Raw genomic sequence first — 19,934 nt, 5'->3', positions numbered from 1 at the left:
ATAATTTTTCATCAAACTTATCAATTATTCACAACAAAAATATTAACAATAGAACAATATATTATAATTTACGATACGAATATAAATTACATATATATCAGACAGAAAATGAATCGTAATCCATTTATCCACTTCTTTGTGAAATTGTATTTGACAATTACGTATGTCTTACAAACGTAGAATGGGCATGGGTGCTGTCCACGCTGCTGGCACAGCAGCAGGATGGGGTCAGGGATTACCTGGGGGACCACAGTTACCACCACACCACGCCACGACGGTCACGGCACCCCCAGGGGTGCAAGCCGCACCCCCGCCACCACCGCCTCCGGCACAAATGATGGCCTACCCGATGCAACAGTTCCAGGTAACCATTACTTTATCTGTCCCATCTGTATACGCGTGCAAGTGTGCATCGTACTTGTATGTGTGATGTTGAATAGGAGTGTTTCGCTTTTTACATACTTTTGCATCTTGTCCTCTGTTCAAAGCAATTCTGTTGGTGCCGGTATTGGCTTGTAAATGTTGCACGTGAAAACTCGATTCGATATCAAAAGAATATCGAAGGCATGTGTCGGCAGAAGAGTGCGCGTAGCATATACGTATATATTGTCGGTGATCTTAGGAAACCTCGTAAACTTGATACTGTATATCATTCGAGAGACCGAGCGATAGAACACGGTACGCTTCACGTGGAACAATTTTGCACGGACGAAACAGTAAACATAGCTACAGTATAACACGTATGATATAATTAGCTACACACATATATTCGGTATAATATTCCGGCTTGAGTTACGTTCATTACGAGGTTACAGGAGCAACGGCGATATGCTAATTTCAACAGTTTATACCAGCATTATTTACGATAGTAGTTATAAATATAATATATGCAAAAATGAAAATTTGCGTTTTCTCAAATTATACTGCAAAATAAAGATTATTTTCTCTGTCGTGACTAATAATAAACCGCTTTTCATACATTGCTATGTTATTGATTTTCAATGTTTCTGTCGCTAATTTAATCTAAAAAAATTACTCGTTTGCTATAAATAGAATAAGAGCTTATTTAATCATTAATAAAAAATAGTGCTGTGTATAAATGAAATATGGATTATCATTAAATGGATCTCATATACATACATATATATATATATATATATATATATATATATATATATATTATAAATGAATAGAACTGAGAAAAATAGAACACATTTACCTCACATTGCATTATTTATGCACATGCATATTATTTGAAATTATAATAACATTGATAAAACGGTAAGTACTTTTCTCTTACATTTAAACATAAGATATAACACTTTAGTAATCTCTACTGTGTGAGATTAATGTATATTTAGAAAAACGTATATTTAGTCGCGGCAAATGCATTTGTTTTATCATATAAAAACGCCTAATGACAGCCGCAATTATAGCGATTGTGTGGAGAATGTTTGTAGTAAGCATGCTAATAAATTCATACAAATAACAACGAGAAATATATATAATAAAAAAAATTATACAATATTTATTTCTATTATATCTTGAACCGAATTTCGAGAGATATTAATAGAAACTGAGAAAACAATGATTGCTTATTTTGTGTCAAGATATTTGTTTCAAAGGGAATGAAGTTGGTTTGATGTTATCCAATAGTAAATCATTCATGAGATATAATAATGTCATGTAATGCTATATAATCATATTAGTTCTATACATGTTTTATATATAATTTCTAATCTGTTGATAAGAGATTGCATTTCGTACTAGCAGAGCAATTTTTATTTTTCTTACACCAGACATTGATGGAGCAAGACAGACTCGTTTTCCCGCTCGACGAGGGGTTATAGGAGATTCTCGAGATTTAGATATGTTGCAAAAAATTTTGGTTCGTGGCAGTGAGGTGAAATATGATACTTATCGTAGTTGTTGTCCAGAAAAGTATACCTCGACCATTTTGCTTTCCGCACGAACTGCACACGTAAGAAAATGCGCACTGTACACAGGCACATACATACGCCACCGCTAAAAACGACATTGCTACAAAAAATGTGGAATATTTGAAAAGAGATCACAAGGATGGCTTCGGGCAAACGCAGCAAATGCATTTCAACTCAGCACCGCTTTTAATGCTCCGCGTTCTTTTTGCTTCAAGAACAATTTCTGAACTTGACAACTTGAGATCTGAAGATTGAGAATGACTATCTTAATTTAAAAGCTCGCTAAAAAATTCTAGTCTAAAATTTTTAAATTAATTCTGCTATTTCTTTATGTTTTTCTTGCTCTCATTTATTAAGTAAAAGGAAAACTTTTCAAAAATATTTTATGACTTTATGCTTATTAATAGTAGCATTTTTATTATGCAAAACCGTATATGTGCTCTCGGCGTTACATGCACATATTATATATTTTCATTTAAAATGTAAATTTGATAATTTTTTTGGTGGTTATTACGTACATTTTAAATGGTTGAATCAAACAATATAAACTTCTGTTACTTAGAAATTCTGGCTTATTATTACATGATTATATAAACACAATGTATTTCTCAATTTATAAGATTAAAAAATAAGTTGGAGCAAGGTTAAAAGATTCTGTTAGAGAAAATACACAGTTTTTGGGAATAAGAAAATAAATTTTCAAGAGCATTAAGTTGAAATAATGAATTAGTGAACGAATATATATATATATATATATATATATATATATATATATATGTATGTATCTGATTTAAAATCCGATTCGTGTTCACCAATTCCATTCATTCGCCTTTTAATCTGCCACACATTCAACTTGTCTTAATCTAATGATTTGTAAAAATCTTTTTAATTATTAATAATGTTGAAAATTTAATAAACATTATAAAACATGTTATAATATACATATTGTTAATTTAGAACATCCAGACATTTCTGGCTACTAAATTAGCAAAATATATATTCATCTTTCCTTGGAAAAGTATCTATATAAAAATGTACTGTAAACATTTTTCCACACATGCACAGCATTTTTTAATAATTTCAAAACTACTGATATATTTAATAAAAGCGCATGAAAAATCTTTAGATAACTTTTATCAACAATATGACTACAAACAATTCGAGATAACGTAACATATTACAAATTCTGTATCGATTTCGGCTTTCAGTCATTAATCTGCAGCTGTTTGCAGTGCGTAAAACGGCCTGTCGCCCGTATGTGCTTAAGAAGATATATACATTTCACGTAGCTATAGTCACTTTAGTGAGTCTTTTGTACATATCGCACATAGCAAAGTAAAAGTCACGTACGATTGCTCATCGATCGCATCGAAAGAGATATTTCGGTAAGAAAAGTTAGCTCGCTCTTTCGCACAAATATCTCTTTCCGAAAAACCGAGCTCGCATTATATCACTGCATGTCAAGCGAAATATCACTTTGAAACTTGCTTGAAAGCTAGCCATCGAAATAATCCTCAATTGAACACGAATTCTTAGTGATAGTAGCGATAAAACAATGAAAAAGAGATGAAACATTGAAAATATATCGCCAACAGCATAAATTGTACAGTTGACTTTCCGTTTATTTTATAATATTTATAATATCCTTTTGTCGCAAGAAAGTTACAAAGTTATACGCGTTTGATCATAATAGAACCTAAAGAGAGAACAAATTTACATGGATGCTTGCAATTTGTAGTCATGAGCTAAAGGCTTCGAAGTTACGAATATGCAAATATTTCCATGTAAATTTGTTCGTCGTGCATTAGACTGTAATGTATATCTGATAATACAAAATATGTATCAATAAATAGAAAATGATTTTCTATTTATAAGAAAGAATATGTTACGAAATTGAGAAGAATATTAAATTCAAGGACAGAGAAGAGAGAGAAAATAATTAATATTAAATAGATGTCACATAAATATAATATGAAAAGCTAGTCGTTTACTCTGCATAGATCTTGACCTGCATGAATATAGTATGCAACATGCATGTATTATGCTTCTTGCACTTTATCTAATTCAACTCGAGTATCCCTCTAAAATGCTTTTATTTTCTTGTTTCTCTTATTTCTGTAAAGTGATATTGATGTTAGACTTCATACTATCAGTTTATGCAAATATCACAATCTTTTAGCAATCTCGACAAATTGCTTAACTAATTTGAAATTATACAAATTTGACAAATGTTTTATAAAAATTGTATTAATCGGAATAAACTTAATTACGAGTATGTACATGTGACTTTAATTTATCTTTTTTTTAATTCGTTCTTATAAATATTATTTAAAATCGAACATCATATTATTGATGTAATCGATTAGCTTTTACATTAACCAGGAAGGGATACTCGAAGTTATCAAAAAAATTGTTTTTATGTACATATTTCGATTCGCAGGCACAGTGATCGCTACCACTATCATCGCACGGCCTGGCTTATCCTTTCTTTCGAATATCAATTAGCATCAGGATAACTGCATCTACAACCTGGCTCAACCTCGTATTCAACCTGAAAATACTTGCTGCAGCATATTTTTATGCAAAAGGATAATATTTTCTACCACACGAAAAGGATTGGAAGAAATGATGTAAGAGATGAAAGCGAAATAAGGAAGGATATTCATCTATTTTATCGGCGTAATAATCCGTGATATTTTATCGCAGATCTTGTAGTAACATAAACTCGATTTATCTGATAAAGAAAAATTTACTTTAGTGATTATATCAGAAAAACTCCTAATTTTTCTTAAACAGCCTAATTTTGCGTTCACTTCGCCGTCGTTAATGCGTTCTAAATAATACAAACAGAATGGTATACTATAACTATTTACATTACTATCCAGATTTTTTACATTCTTACTACTGCACCACGTGGTGGAGGTTGAGTCATGGTGAAGGTAGATTCAGATCGATTAGAATTTAGTAGTAGAAGAATGTGAGAAACTGTAACACATGAAAGCAAAAGTGAAGAATGATGGAGAAGCGAAAGATTGAATGAATGGGAGAGAGAAAGGGAGCAAACGATAGAGAGCACACAGACGAGCGCGAAGACGAGTGAAAGAGAGGGAGAGAGAGAACTATATTGTCGAGCATATTTCTATTACTTTCTTGAAATTCGGACCAAGACTTAACCAGCGTTTGTGTGTTCAAATGGTAAAGTGTGTTCTTGGTTGCGGTCCAGCTAGCGGATGAGGACTGGCTGACGCCTAGCCTTCTAGTGTGATGGTAAGCAAGTATACTCCACCAACAGGAACAACTTCTACAGCAACAACAGTTACCACCACCATCACCACCATCACTTCCTCCTCCACTACTACTACCACCACGATCACCAACAACAACAACATTTCCGTCATCATCGACGCGACCGCGACAGCAAAAGTAGTAAAGCTCATGCCACTTCTGGCTTGACAATTCGCGAGTCGAAAGGCGGCAATCACGAAAACCAGATAACACTCGCTTAGTAAAAACAAAGAAGTAAAGTGAGAAATAAAAAAAAAAGATAGTAAATAAGAATCATAATCCTAGGTAACCTTGCGCAAGATGCATCCGACATCCCTATCTCCCCATAAGTTTTCACGTCCAATATAAGAGAAAAAGCCGCTACCGATTATTAAGCGGAGATACCTCTCGTCCAGTCTGTAGGATAATATAGTATCTCGCTCGGCTTGAAGAAATAGATAGCATTTGTCGTTACAGTAGTGACTGAAGCTTCAATACAGAACACGAAATCCGGCAGTACACGTGAATAGGCCATTCGTGATGGTTTGACAATGTTTTTTTAGCAAAAAATTGGCCAATTACGCATACTATTGTATCATTCAGCGAGGGATATTCACGTTTAACGGGATCATGATACCCGGTTTATGACCACTTTAACAATGCGTATAAATTCCTTGATCCTATGGAAAAAAAATAGAAGAGCGACGATAGACCCTCGGATTCTAACTCGTTACCCGGATTCGTTATTTTTGTAGTTTGGGCTTAACAGCGAAAAATACTAACTCAAAAACGAAGTAATGTCGAAGGGATGCTCGTAACCGATTGCGGCAGCCACGATGTATAAATGGTAAATACAAAGATCGATTAATCGAAAGAAAGGAACACTCGTGAAGATATAAATATATAAATATACATATATATATAAATGAAAAAAAAATATATATATATACATAAAAGAATAAAAATTATTATAAACGAAATTCAACAATTAGCTAGTTAGATAGGTATATTATATTAAAAGTTACTCGAAACCGATTCGAAATTCGGCGACAACGGGAAGATGGATCTTATGTATATTCGATAGCACAGCGTTTCTATGGGGGATAAAATAATCAACCCCTTTGTAAAATTCTTATCCCGTCTCGAAAACCACGGAACTACTATCGGATCCACGTGTCTTATTCCATTTTCCACATTGCGAAGACTTCGTACCTCGGTTAATACACTTACTTATCAAATTCGTGGCCGAACGATAATTCACGCGTGAAATCTTCGCAAGCAGTTAAACATTCGCTTTTATCATTCGAGTCTGTCTTTCGGACACGCATTTAGGCTAGTTGGATACTTTTATAAAACAATCAGTACCGTGGTACGACGTGGGAGATGCCGACAAATTTAGCACATTCCGAACTGAGAAAGTGATGGAACGCGCGAAACACCGATCAGGATCGCCGTGGTTTTTAAGTAAATGTTAGATTTTTATATAAGATGTGACTATGTAGAACCAAAGCAAATCGAGACTCTATATGACGTTTAAGCAATAAAACGTTAAGCTTAGGAAGAAAGAAGGCATCCATTGATCCGTCTCTTTGTAAATCAATCTCGACTGCGTAAACGAGAAACACACGAATTCTCAACAACGAAAAAAAATAATAATAAACAAACAAAATAGTTAGAAGAGACGGTGCGTGCATGCGTATATTTTAATTGTTCCAGAAGCAGTAAAACGATCACAATCTCCCCGATGTCCCGAATTTTGACTTGGCGAAATTGATACAAAAAGGCGAAACCGAGACTCATATAAGTCGTTAACGTGTAAGCAATTGCATGAGTGCAATCGTACATATGAAGGAATATTAGAAGGAGAAGAAAAGAAAGTATGAAAGTGAAAAAGAGAAAGAATGAGAGGGAGAGAAAGGACGAGTGACGAATAAACTGCACAGCACAAGCGAAAGACGTGAAAAAAAGAGATTAAATAATTCGTAGATAGATACATTGCACAAACAGCACGAAAGTTAGATTAGACAAATTAAGTTTTTTTTTGTCCATGCGTGCCCTGTCCGCGCGGCTATGTCTCTGATCATATGTAACCTCATCATCGACGCACTCTTCTACCGTTCAAAATCATCCGTTTACTGAAAACGGATCGTCCAGAAGAGCTGCGGATCAAAAAATGAGCAACGGCTGAAACTTATTGCTCCGTCTTTTTTATCTCTGTGCTCGATAGTTTATATCTTCATCGTCTTGCTTTTTGCTCCTACCACCTCCTTTCACTCCTTTGGTTTTAAGTATCGCAACTCATGCTCATCGCACCGATAATACTGTCGTCTCTGCTTTTTCTGAGACGGCGTTCATATCGGAGCAATAGGTAGAGAACCGAGTCAAATCTATAGGAAAACTAATGAACACTAAAGCTTCAAGTCCTTAATCATCAAAAATTTTTCAAAATGAGAATAATTTTTCAATGATTTTTTAAAAATATATTATATAAAAAATTTTTATGGTTATTCTTTATTATTACTATGCTCTAACAAATTATAAGCTTAAAATTAAAGCCGCGAAATGTCATCTGCTTTGCATAGAACATGTTTGAAATATGATATTCGATAAAACACTTCATTGTTTTTGTTTGTAGTGAAAGAGCTTTATTCTGCTCAAAAATATTATTAGTCGCGCTTTAAACAGCACAATAATGCCTCTTTCGAGTGAAACTTTTTCATGATGCCACATTCCATGGATACATAATCCATAATTTTACCTACACGAATAGATAGAAAAGATAAAAAAGAAGAGAGAAAGAGGCGAGGGATGCGATGATTAAGGGGCGAGAAAAGTGCGTCGATGATGACAGAAACAAGATAGGATGAACGAGATAGACGACTCTGTTATTAATCAAAAGATAGACGGATCGTGTTTTAAGCGAATCAAAAGCGTTCGACGTTTCTCAATCAAAAAGATCGATGATCAAAGTACGACACATGAATGCTCGAAACGCAGCAAAGAAAGTGAAGAGAGGACACAATCAAACCTGCCCAACATCGCGTAGAGTTTAGATGTTTTATGATGAAAGTAGAGAGAATGTCTATCAACGATCCGTCGCGATTGCGTCAATCAGCTAAAAGAGTGTGACTTTCCTTTTGGAAAGAAAGCTCGACAATAAAAACCGCCACATTTCTCAGAGAGAGAGAGCGATGATTTTTAATCGCGATGAATGATTCTGATACAATAATTCATATCATTCATGTTTAAAAAATAACGTTGCAATATTGGCTGGATTTTTGTCACCTTGCTTTCAATTGATTTGCAGCTTTGAAAGAAAATGTTTAGAGATAATTATATACAAATTACTACCATGAATTTTAATTTGTACATATTCGCACGAAAAATATCGAGAGATACTTTGCCAGATTTCTTTCTAATTTGTATCACTATATTAGAAATATGTTTATTCATATGTTCAATTACGTGCATAATTTTCTTACTGAATGCATTTAGCTTATTCTAAATTTTATTATGTCTTTATTTTAATGCAACATATAAATTATTATGCACGATCGCACGTAATGTAAGCGCGGCCACGATTATTTCTGCAGTTCTTGCATGTTAATAATAAAGTTTTATCATTTCTCTATTCAGTTCTCTCGTAATTTGCACTTTGAAAATAATTGTGTCTCTATATCTTTTTATAATCAAATGTCATTCTTTCGACACTAAGAATCAGTTATGTCTATAACAATCGTGTTTTATCATCAAATAACAATTGTTTAAAGAATTAAAAATTTTAGAGAGTATATATATATATACATATATCTAGAGATATACTACATTATATAATAAAATGCAAATTACAATCGCGATTTGCAAAACTTTTACATCATTTAAAATTATAGCTTAAAAGGGGAATCATCATGCTAATTGAATCTCGTTTTCTGATAGAAATTGGGTGACTAGCCTCGAGGACATGGCACGAGTATGCAAAGAAAAAGCAACAAAATTATAAATAAATATATATACATATATATAAATACAAAAATGTGTGTATATATATATATAATATACATATACGTATATATATATATATATATATATATATATATATATATATATACACACTTGTGTGCGCAGCGGCGGCGAGGGCTGTTATTTTCAATCGTTGTGCGTAAAATAAAGCACTGTGCGTGAGAAAGTTAGCTTTTAAGGGAAAAAAGCGATATGAGAAAACATATAAGTAAAAAGAAAATATCGTGTACATTATTAGTTAGGCGAAAGAAATAAAAATATAGGTTATTTTTGTGAAAGGTGGAACGAGCGAGGGGAGAGAGGGGGAACGAAGATCTCGAGTGGCAAGAGGGACCCAATAGCAGACTGTAATACGAATTATGCAATAAGAATCTGTTACCGCGTGCGTTTGCATCTGTCAATCAAATTCTGTACAGTAACGTATACCGGAAAGCGTTTAATCGACAAGAGGATAATTGGATCTGACACACTCTACTTTTACGTTCCTTACGTTCCGCCCAGTCACTCCCCTTATCAAATTGCTCGCTATGCATTCCGACTCGATTCCACCTTCGACAGAGAAAAAAAAAGTGACGGATCCTGCACTCTTTTAAAGAATCAGCGTGGACGCCCGATCCTGTAAAAAGTATTTGAAGAAAGGCGCCTTAACATTAAGGCGTGTATATTGACTTAATGTAGACCCGTGCGTTGTCTAGAACATATACCGAGTGAAGCTAGCCGATCGAGCGAGTCCTCATCGCGTTAAACGGGAAACCAAAATGTAGCATAAAATGATAGATAGATAATTATTAATGTAATCTGACTTAGTAGGCAAACAAAAATAGGGACAGTGGAATCGCGAACGGCAATGACGGACGGCGGGGAAATGTAAACCGGGGCGATACAAACTGTAAAAAAGGAGGCAAACTCGAGACGAAGGCTAGAGCGCAAAACTAGCAGGAGATTCACTTATGGTACCTAAAATCATGGACCCATCCAAAAAAAGAAACACGCGCGCGCGTACACGAGATGTAAAAATACATATACGCGTATGTAAATACACACAACACCAAATACACAAGATGCACACGGCATACGTGTAAAAGCGATGAGAAACTTAACAAAAAACCCTAGACGTAGTCTAGTCTAATCTAGCTTGTCGATCACTAGGTTAACGAGAAAAAGCGTTCATGAAAAATAGTGCAATAATTATCCGCAAATTATACTCAAAACCCTTATGCAGCACAAACGGCAGGACACGTGTATGTGCATACACTGACATAGAGACATATACATGTATACATGTACACATGCATAAATACATACAGAAACACGCGTGCTGCGGCTGCTGCCTCCATCCTTTGCCCGCGTCCTCAAGTCGCAGTTCTTAGATTCTATAACCCGGCAACGTATAAGACGGTATAATTCACACCATTTCGAGATTTTTACCATCGCGTCGTTTAAATTCCAACAAACGACTGTCCCTGACTATTTGACTTCTATCGAATCTTATTATAGCCTTCAGTATCAACGAAAATGTGTTCCTTTATTTTCTTCTTCATTTTTCGATTATATAACGATTCGATTATATTTCCCTTCCCCTATCTTAGCAATCCAAACAATTATATAATTTCAATTTTTTTCATCCACATGCCCCCTCCTTTAATGCTCTCTTATTTGTTTCCTTGACTGATGTCCTGATGCCACCGCACACGTTCCTCCGCCTGAACAGATTTATCTCGCGGAGACTTACCAAACGATAGTCGACAATCATTGAAGAAACATACATTTAGAAACTTGTACATGTTCTTTTCATTGAGGGCTATATAGGTATTAATTATTGTTACCGACATGTTTGCACAAGTCCCGTGCAGGCAATGGACAGAGGAGGTGGTGTCGGTCCTGGAGAAAGTAAGAGAGCAAGGTGTATCGATTACTATTCTATCGTGTTCGCAATGCTTTTGCCTCTCGCAAGTGTACTACAAAACGCGATTTTGATATCGATACGTAGGCATCGCGAATGGACACATGAAACATATCATCGAGCTAATCAACTGATCCCACCACTCCCAATAGAAACTGCAGTAAGGGACGTGGAATACAATTAATCAATTGGTGCTTCAAGTTATTTATAGCTGTATACTCGTTTCTTCTCTTTTCGCGATAGAACCGTGACGCTTAAAAACAAATCTTAACCGACGAATCGAAACGTCATCAAATTTATTGCATACTGCATTTATTTCGATCATTTCGAATCGCACATGTAGCGATATGACAATCTCTCTTTATAATTTATTTCGATGTAATTCGAATGTGATATCAAGTATTAGTATAGTATTTATGGGTTGTAGACTTAAATTTTAAGATGTCGCTTTAATTTCCATTCACGGGTATTAATCTTCGCACTTATAAATATTTGTGAACGACAAATTATTAAAGACAAGGCAGCAAGTTGTCCGAATTCTTTGCGTGTTGACTATCGATATGGGCATATCAAACGTATAGTTTTTTTAATCAATAATCTTATTAAACACATTATTGAAACAGAACTAATTTCAAATTCTTCTAAACTACTGTGTCCTTTATTAGGAAGAGACTAAATTTTAGATCGCGAATTGCAACTAAACACGCGAATATTTTCTTTCTAAGCGAAGTGCATTTAACTAAACTATTTATTTTAAGATGCCCCTCGAGAGAATCTAATATAATTCTTAGCAGGACGAGGGCAGCAGTCGGGCCAAATTGGGATACTTACCGATGCAAAGCACCGTGGAAACAGCTTAGTGTTAGTGCAAGAATGTTTAAAAGAAAAAGCAGTGAAAGAAAACAAAAGTAGGAGCCGTAAGCGTAGATACCGAATATAATATAAAATTTAAAAAAATGTATGTATATAATCATATATAAATATATATATATATATAAATATATATATATAAATATATATACATATATGTATAAATATATATATAAATATATATAAATATATATATAAATATATATATATAAATATATATATAAATATATATATATATATATATATATAAATATATATATATATATATATATATATATAATACAAGAAAGACTACAAACAGACACGCGCATCTATATATAATAAAGATATGTATATTATATATACATATGCATATATGTGTAAGAAGATAATATTAGCCAACAGATAGAAGCTATATCGAATATAAGCTTAACGAAGAGAAGAAAGGAGCGAACGAATGCGGGGCATCTATAAATGCGCGCGCCCCGCGACATACTGTGTTAAATACCTTTAGCTGTAAGAAATAAGAAAATACATTAAAGCGTACTTGTAAAAGAAAATAGATGTTGTGGCTAGCCTGCTGGACCCCCCGTGCCCCTAAAATAGACACGTCTAATATGTATGGAGCGAAAACGAGAGAAACGTAGTGAAAAAGAGAGAGAAAGAGAGGGTGCATGTGCATGAAAGAAAGCGTGTGTAAGAGAAAAGAGATTAATAGGGCGAGCATGCGAAGAAAAAAAAACGAAGAATATGAATATATCGGATATGAGAAATAAAGGGGATGAGAGGAAGAGAGAATGAGAATGAGAGAGAAAGCGAAAAAAAAAAACCAGATCTAGTATGCCTCAGCGAAAAAGCGTTAAGAAATAAAAATTAAAAAAAAAAATAAGTACGATAATTATGATCGCGTCCGATTCATACAGAGATTACGACGTTCCTTCATTTTTTTTTCGTAGCTTTTCGTACAACTTGACGAGATATGCGTTTGCAGAGCTCTGTAGATGTTGCCCCTTCTCCCTATCCCGATGCGACACGCGGCATATCACTTACGATTGTATGCTAAGAAGTTAGGTGCCTTTATCCACTTCTTTGTGTGTATGCATTTCGATAAAGAGAAGAACAACGAGGAAACGAGAAACAGCGAAAAACAGCGAGAACGCGTGAACACACAATCGGGGAAGAAAAATAACACACATGTATATCACACACTAATAAAACAGCGTAGCGAAGCTTGAGAGAAGGGGCCGGTACGACATCCATCCATCGTGCATCCAGCATCGTTCGATACTGTGCACACATTATGGAAACAATCTTCGAAATGTAGGTTCAACGAAGGCAAGCGTCATAATCATGAAAGCGACGAAGGGAGGAGGGGGTGGAAGGCGCGATCGAGCGCTCGCGACTTAAGTAAGATTCTTCCGCGATTAAACGTATGGCCCGCGGGGTCCTATGGCAGCCCCGTTGCATATTTAAGTTAAGGAGCTGGGAACGCAGCTCAAGAACAACACGCCGAGCGAAAGCTGTATAATATACATGTAATTTGCAACAACGCGCGCAGTGGCGCACGCACATGCACAACAATATATAAATCACACACACACACACATACATACACAAACACATACACATATGCACACGCACACACACACACACACATACGCATGTAGAGAAAATGGGAGAGCTAGAACCGTGTACTACGCGCGCGGGCAGCAGAGACAGCCTTGTGTACACAGACACAGTGAAATGTGTACACTTGCAGAAACAATTTTCACACGATACACACGCAACACTACCGCGAGACGCCCTAGGACGTGCGTAAGAAAAAAAAAGGAACGTGTATGATATTATATATACATAATATAGCATATAAAGTACACTATAAATAATGATGAATATAAATAAAAATATATATAAATACTATAAAAAAGTAAACAAAGTATAAATATGAAGGAAGTATATAAACGAAAATATAGGATAAAACACGCATAGGGCTTAAGAATACAAGATATTATTATGATGATGTATGGTTGGTTTATAATGTAAAATATATTATAGAAAATGTATGTTATTGTGTTTTACTTTCCAGTCCATTCCGTATTGATATTTTTTCAACAATGAAATATATGTGTATAACAAAAATGTATATACACATTAATATTAAACTCTAAATTCTCAATTTAAAGAGAAAAAAATACAGAAATTGAAACGCTCGAATAAGGTAAGTTTATACATACGTATATATGTTTTCATATTTATTATTACATATTTTTTATCAAAAAAATATCTGCACTTGCAAAAATAAAAAATTAAACTCGCTAATCATTTCATAAATTTTCTCTCATTGGTAATTTTTGCGTGGCTGCAATAATTTCGAAGCAATAATCTTTCTCATCTGTTTACATGATGAAAACAAAGAGCATTTAACTTTAAGTACAAACAACGCGTAACAATTAAACGTTTGTATTCAACGGTAATTAAACGTAAACATCGCTCGCATCGATAGTAGCCGCGAGATATAACGGCTGTATACGCTTGTTCTGCCTGTTAAAAAAATAAGGGTTGCGCGCCGCAACGCAGGTAATTATACAAACGCGGTGAATGTGAAAACGAACAGAAGGAAATACGCGCACCATGGGAACATTAATTGAAAAAAAATGAAATTATATAACACGAAAGAGAGAGAGAGAGATTGCACGATATATTTAATTCTGAAAAAATATTTATATTTTAAAAATAATAATATTTTAAAATCAAAATATCTGCAGCAAATTAAGTAGAAACGTTATTCAAAAAATTTTGAAAGGAAAGAAATATCAATCGACTCACTGGAGAAAAAAATAAATGATATATCCGAACGCGTAGTAAAATAAATATAAACAATTTAAATGTATCGTGAATCTCACAATATATTTTTGGCCTGTGTTTTTCAAGATTCTCCGACGTACATAAAAACTTTCTATTTTGCGATGTCTATATTTCTTAAATATGCTCCAGTATTTAAATGCTCCCTCTCTCTGTAATTACCGAATAATATGAACGATAGTTGAAAATAGAATATAACAATAGAACATAATTGAAAATAGAATCGAAAATAGAACATAATTGAAAATAAGTGAAGACTTCTTTAGCAAGATTCGTGCTTAGGAGTCACGGATGTATGTTACTGTGAATGGCACCCTTTGCGAAGCAGTCCCCCGTGCATTCGCACACACCTGTGTACACGTCTCTGCGTAGATGGGAGATCGTGTGCTGCGTATAACCGGTAGATACAGCCGCGCTTAATTGCGAGGCAGAGGTGCGGTGCCCGGTTATTTTAGTCTGGGATGACATGACAGCCGAGGAAGTCCGAGCCCCGCGTGTGCAGCAGCATCACAGTAATGCTCAACCGCTCATATGTCGCATTCCATACATCATTTTCTTGGCTGTACTAATTTCGTCATGTCGAGAAACGTATCTTTCTTTTTCCGTCCAGAAAAAGAGAAAGAAAGAGGAGAGCCTTCTCTTTCTCTTTCTTTTTATCTCTCTATATTTTATATCTCTGTATCACGTGGGGTAACTTTATAATTGTTTGAAAAATTAATTGTTCAATAAATTAATGATAACACACGTGATATGGTATGCTAAATATTGCATTCGCATAATTATATGGGCAATTGTTATGTTTTATTAATATAGTAATATATTATCAAATAAAATAACATTTAGTCAATTTCTTATGCAGCCGTTTTACTTAATAACATGATCGAGATAATAATTATTTCTAAGCTTTTTCAGCATTCTATGTAAATATATATGATATTTCTACCATTAATAAATTCTACCGTTAGAAAAACTGCAATACACAACTAAATTGCTAAGAAATATATATCCATAAATAAAATAAAACAAACAAATGCGATTCCTATTTATTCATAATATGCATTAAGATTCGTGAATTAAAGAAAAAATATATAAATATACAAAAGAAACATCTCATGATTTTAAAAAATCAATTTTAATGATGAGCAAGAATTTATTAGATCGAATAATGAAAAATAACAATATTTCTCTTATAAAGTTGATAAGCTCAAAGTTAATAATCATAAAATTTGGGAACCCCTATCACGTTCACTAACACGTATACGCATATACAATCTATCACATATCTTCACGCACGTGAGGTGTAGATACACGATCGTCTCCTCCGTGTGCGAACGCACATACGAGATCTCCGTTAATACATCGAATACCCAACGGCCGTACAAGAGAATAGCGTAGTATAAAGCATAAACTACAATTAGTGGTAATCCGCGTGACACGGGCATGGCACCCTTTGCGCATATTAGAGCATTAGCTGCCGACTCATACGAACGAACCGTACATCATTTTGGGACGTGCCCACGTCTACCGACAAAATCGTTAAATTTACGAAGAAACACGACTGACTCGATACATAGGGACTGGATACTCGCTCAGCATACGATTACGATATCCGTACGCATAATTGTACGCATAATATACCGTTATTGATACGGATAGCAAAAATTTTTATATGATATTACAAAACTATATTCGATCAAATTTAAGGAGAAAAAACAATAATCGAACTAAATAAAGCTTTTGTCTGCTAGCAGATGTTATTTTATTAAAAGTGAATCATTGAACGAAAGTATTCTTGTTTGCATTGCAGTTTTGCAGATTATTTATTTCTCCTAAATTTAGTTGTGTCAAGGTAAGATAGATTATATAAGGTAAGATAGATATAAGCTCATTTTATTTAGATGTGGTTGGTTAATATAGTTTTATCAAGATTCGTAAATTAAACGGTATCTTATGGATAAATGCTCTGAATTCTATCATTTGTCTGTACAATCAAGATACGAAAATTGAAGCACCGCAATTTTATGGTTTTGCGGAAATAGGTACGGACTACAGGAAGAACCGAGCAAAGCAAAACGCGATCGTAAAAAAGAATATTGGACTATTCCAAAAAGGTGCATCGTCTGCAGAATCTGTTTTAAGAGGATGCAAGATTCTTGAAATGTATATTCTTTATTTATGATTTGTGTGACATAAAACAGATTAAAAGTTACAATAACTATTGGTATCAGACTTTAATTGATATAAATCGATTTAAGAAATATATATCACGTTTATATTATTTATCCTATATATAATGTTTTATATATTTTTTATAACTATTGAAGTTTTTCTAAAATAGAATTATATAAGTAATGTGCAATTTTTACGATTCATAATTCTTTTATAACAAGAAGAGATTTAAGTAAATATATTGTCAACCTAAACTAAGGAATTAATTATTTTCTTAATTTATTTTGTTGAATTATTTCCGTTTGTCATTTTATGTCTGCTTACGATTCATGCAATTCTACGCATTTTTCGACATAAAATTTTTTATGTGAAAATAGCATTGGGAAATTACAACCGTGATTTAAATCGTATGTTTTTTATATGAAACGTCAAGAAAAGTTTGAAATGATCGACTTTACCCTGAACTGAATTTTGTAGCTAGAATAAAGTTTGATTTTACAAACTGGATTCAGAAACTGTATGTTACGTTCACGCTAGATAACCTGTTCCGTATCAACAGTCAGTCCCAGTTACTTTGTAGTAATTTGCCTAACAGATAGCTATGGCGCAACTTTTACTAGAGAATACAAATCAAGCGACCTGCATGAGTACCCATAGTTGGAAGTTTAAACTTAGGTGACTAGACATTGGTTTGCGACGACATATCTTTCTCTTTTTGCGGTATCTATAAAAATTTACATAAATTTCATATATTAGTTATTCTAATATTGTATTTATGTATAATCCACAATTATAAATTTTGATGTAATTTATTCTGCTTGGAATATTTTTATGTTCAAAATTCACATTTTATAGCATCAAAACAAATATATTATTAACAATTTTTTTATTCAATTTTAATTTTTTTATTCAATTTCATATTTTCTTGAAAATATTTAGTTATACAATATTGCGTAGTAATTAATAAGTATCTTAGAAATAAATACTTTATCGATAAAAAAATACTTTATCGATAAAAAAACATGAAAGTATTTTATTGATCTCGTTTCAGGTGAAACATACGTTAATCATAGCGTTGTTTTCAATTTTTTATAAAGTAATTTGTAATTGCCTGAGTCAAAAACTGTATATTGAAAACTCATATAAAACTGACCATTGACATATGTATTCGCGATATGTGCAATTAAAACATTTGCAATTTAAACATCATTTAAAAATAGAAGAGACAAAAATTAAAACAATTATTAACACATTTTTTTATTGTAAAACATGCATAAGCATATATTATAAGTATATCTATCGATAATCAATTTTATAAGTTTTCAATTCATTGTAAAAAAATTCAGACAATTATAAGCTATTTTATAAAGGATATATAAAAGAGCAACACTACGACTAATGTATACCTTGCGTATAAAAGAATGAAAATAAAACACTTATCTTATCAAATACTTATCTCTAAGATACTCATTTATTAACTACTGCGTGATATTAATCATTATAATTTGTCTGATTAATGATAATCATTATAATTATTCTAGTATCTCGCTAGTAACTAGAAATATACGATAATATTCTATGGCATTCCGTACATGCCAATTAAGTCTAATTGATGTCTAACCTGAACAAAGGAAATTCGATGTGAAATTCCAATTCCTTCATTTCAATCAACAGAAAAGTTTAGAGCAACAGCCTCAGAACGAAGCAAATGTGGTTCGCAGAATTGGCCTCATCGGTCACTAGAGAAGCGTGGAACAGCGTAGTTCCCTCTGCCATTCTCATTTGCGGTTGTCGGTCCACTGCCATTCCACCACCCTCGCAACCGCTTTCGTCCTTTGCACCTTCGTATATTTCGTTCTAGCAACATCACGTTACGTTGTAAGTCTTCTCCGAGCGGCCGTAAGATGCATAGTGATTGATTGTTTGGTGCTTTGGTAGCATACCAAAACTATTGAAAGCGGTCGGAACGGGTGTTGGAATCCAGTAATTCTCGACTCTCACGCAATGTTCTGATTAGACCATGTTATTATAATAGATGATGTAATTATACAAAAAAATTTAGCGTTTCTACTTAACATTTCATATCAATCAATTCAATATTATCAAATGTCTCTTATTTTTAATTAGGATAGCATAAATATTCTTTCAAATAAATAAAGCATATTGTTATAATTATATAAAAAAATTTCAACGCTTTTGCGCTTAGTATTCTAGATTTCAGAGAGCAATCAATTAAATGTTATTAAATGTCTCTTTCAATTAGTAATATAAACATAGTGAATCATCAATTAATAATAAAACATGTAGTATAAATTTTCCTCCAAATAAATAATTATTATTTGTAAAAATAAATTCATTTGTATTATTATTTGTTTTTATAATATTTATTTTTTCTATTTCATATATTTCTAGTTCCCTCTACTCTTTGTGCTAACAATAATATCTCATTTCAAAATATTCAAGTATTCAAGTATTCAATATATTCTATAATCTTCGTACAACAAGTGTGTGTTGCAAATTATTATCATTAATATATATCTCAAAGAAGAAATAAAAAATTTGAAAAATAATGCTTGTATGCTTGTTATAATAAAAAAATTGCAATTTATAACGCACTATCTCTTTATAAAATATTAAATATAACATTACCATGCATAATTTATAATTTTAAATTTATGTACACACTAACTCTTATAATAATAAATATATTGTGATAAAATGCATGAATTTCTCGTCTACTCACACGATGTATGCAGAAACAATAGCATTCAATGTATTATGATACATAATTTCTCAAATTTGAAAATCTAAACAAGAATCAACATGAAGCTAATTATGAATTTAAATCTCTCTTGAAAGAGCCTTTCCAGGTTCTAAAGAGATATGTGAGTGTAAATATCATCATCAATAAAATAGATTAAAAAATT

The 19,934-nt window shown here is 33.2% G+C and overlaps 1 protein-coding gene across 9 annotated transcripts in view; it reads left to right on the top strand.

The window, feature by feature from the left end:
* Nucleotides 1-9,209, top strand: part of LOC105250434 (nucleolysin TIAR) — a 403,479-nt gene extending 394,270 nt beyond the window's left edge. For 4 of the 9 annotated variants that reach the window (XM_011256525.3, XM_011256534.3, XM_025407565.1 and 1 more), the window contains 2 exons: nt 181-364; nt 1,800-2,216. In XM_011256525.3, coding sequence (XP_011254827.1) covers nt 181-364; nt 1,800-1,850 — 235 coding nt within the window. In that variant the 3' untranslated portion in view covers nt 1,851-2,216. Of the gene's footprint in view, nt 1-180; nt 365-1,799; nt 2,217-4,380; nt 7,651-9,140 lie in introns of those variants that run through there. The other 5 variants (XM_011256527.3, XM_011256533.3, XM_025407453.1 and 2 more) reach the window with 4 other exon arrangements.
* Nucleotides 9,210-19,934: the final 10,725 nt, after the last annotated feature.

The sequence above is a fragment of the Camponotus floridanus genome, unplaced genomic scaffold (genome assembly GCF_003227725.1).
Source record: "Camponotus floridanus strain SB8 unplaced genomic scaffold, Cflo_v7.5 scaffold1, whole genome shotgun sequence".
Lineage (NCBI taxonomy): Eukaryota > Metazoa > Arthropoda > Insecta > Hymenoptera > Formicidae > Camponotus > Camponotus floridanus.
The sequence above is the reverse complement of the archived record's forward strand: the minus strand, read 5'-3'. Positions and strand labels throughout refer to the sequence as shown.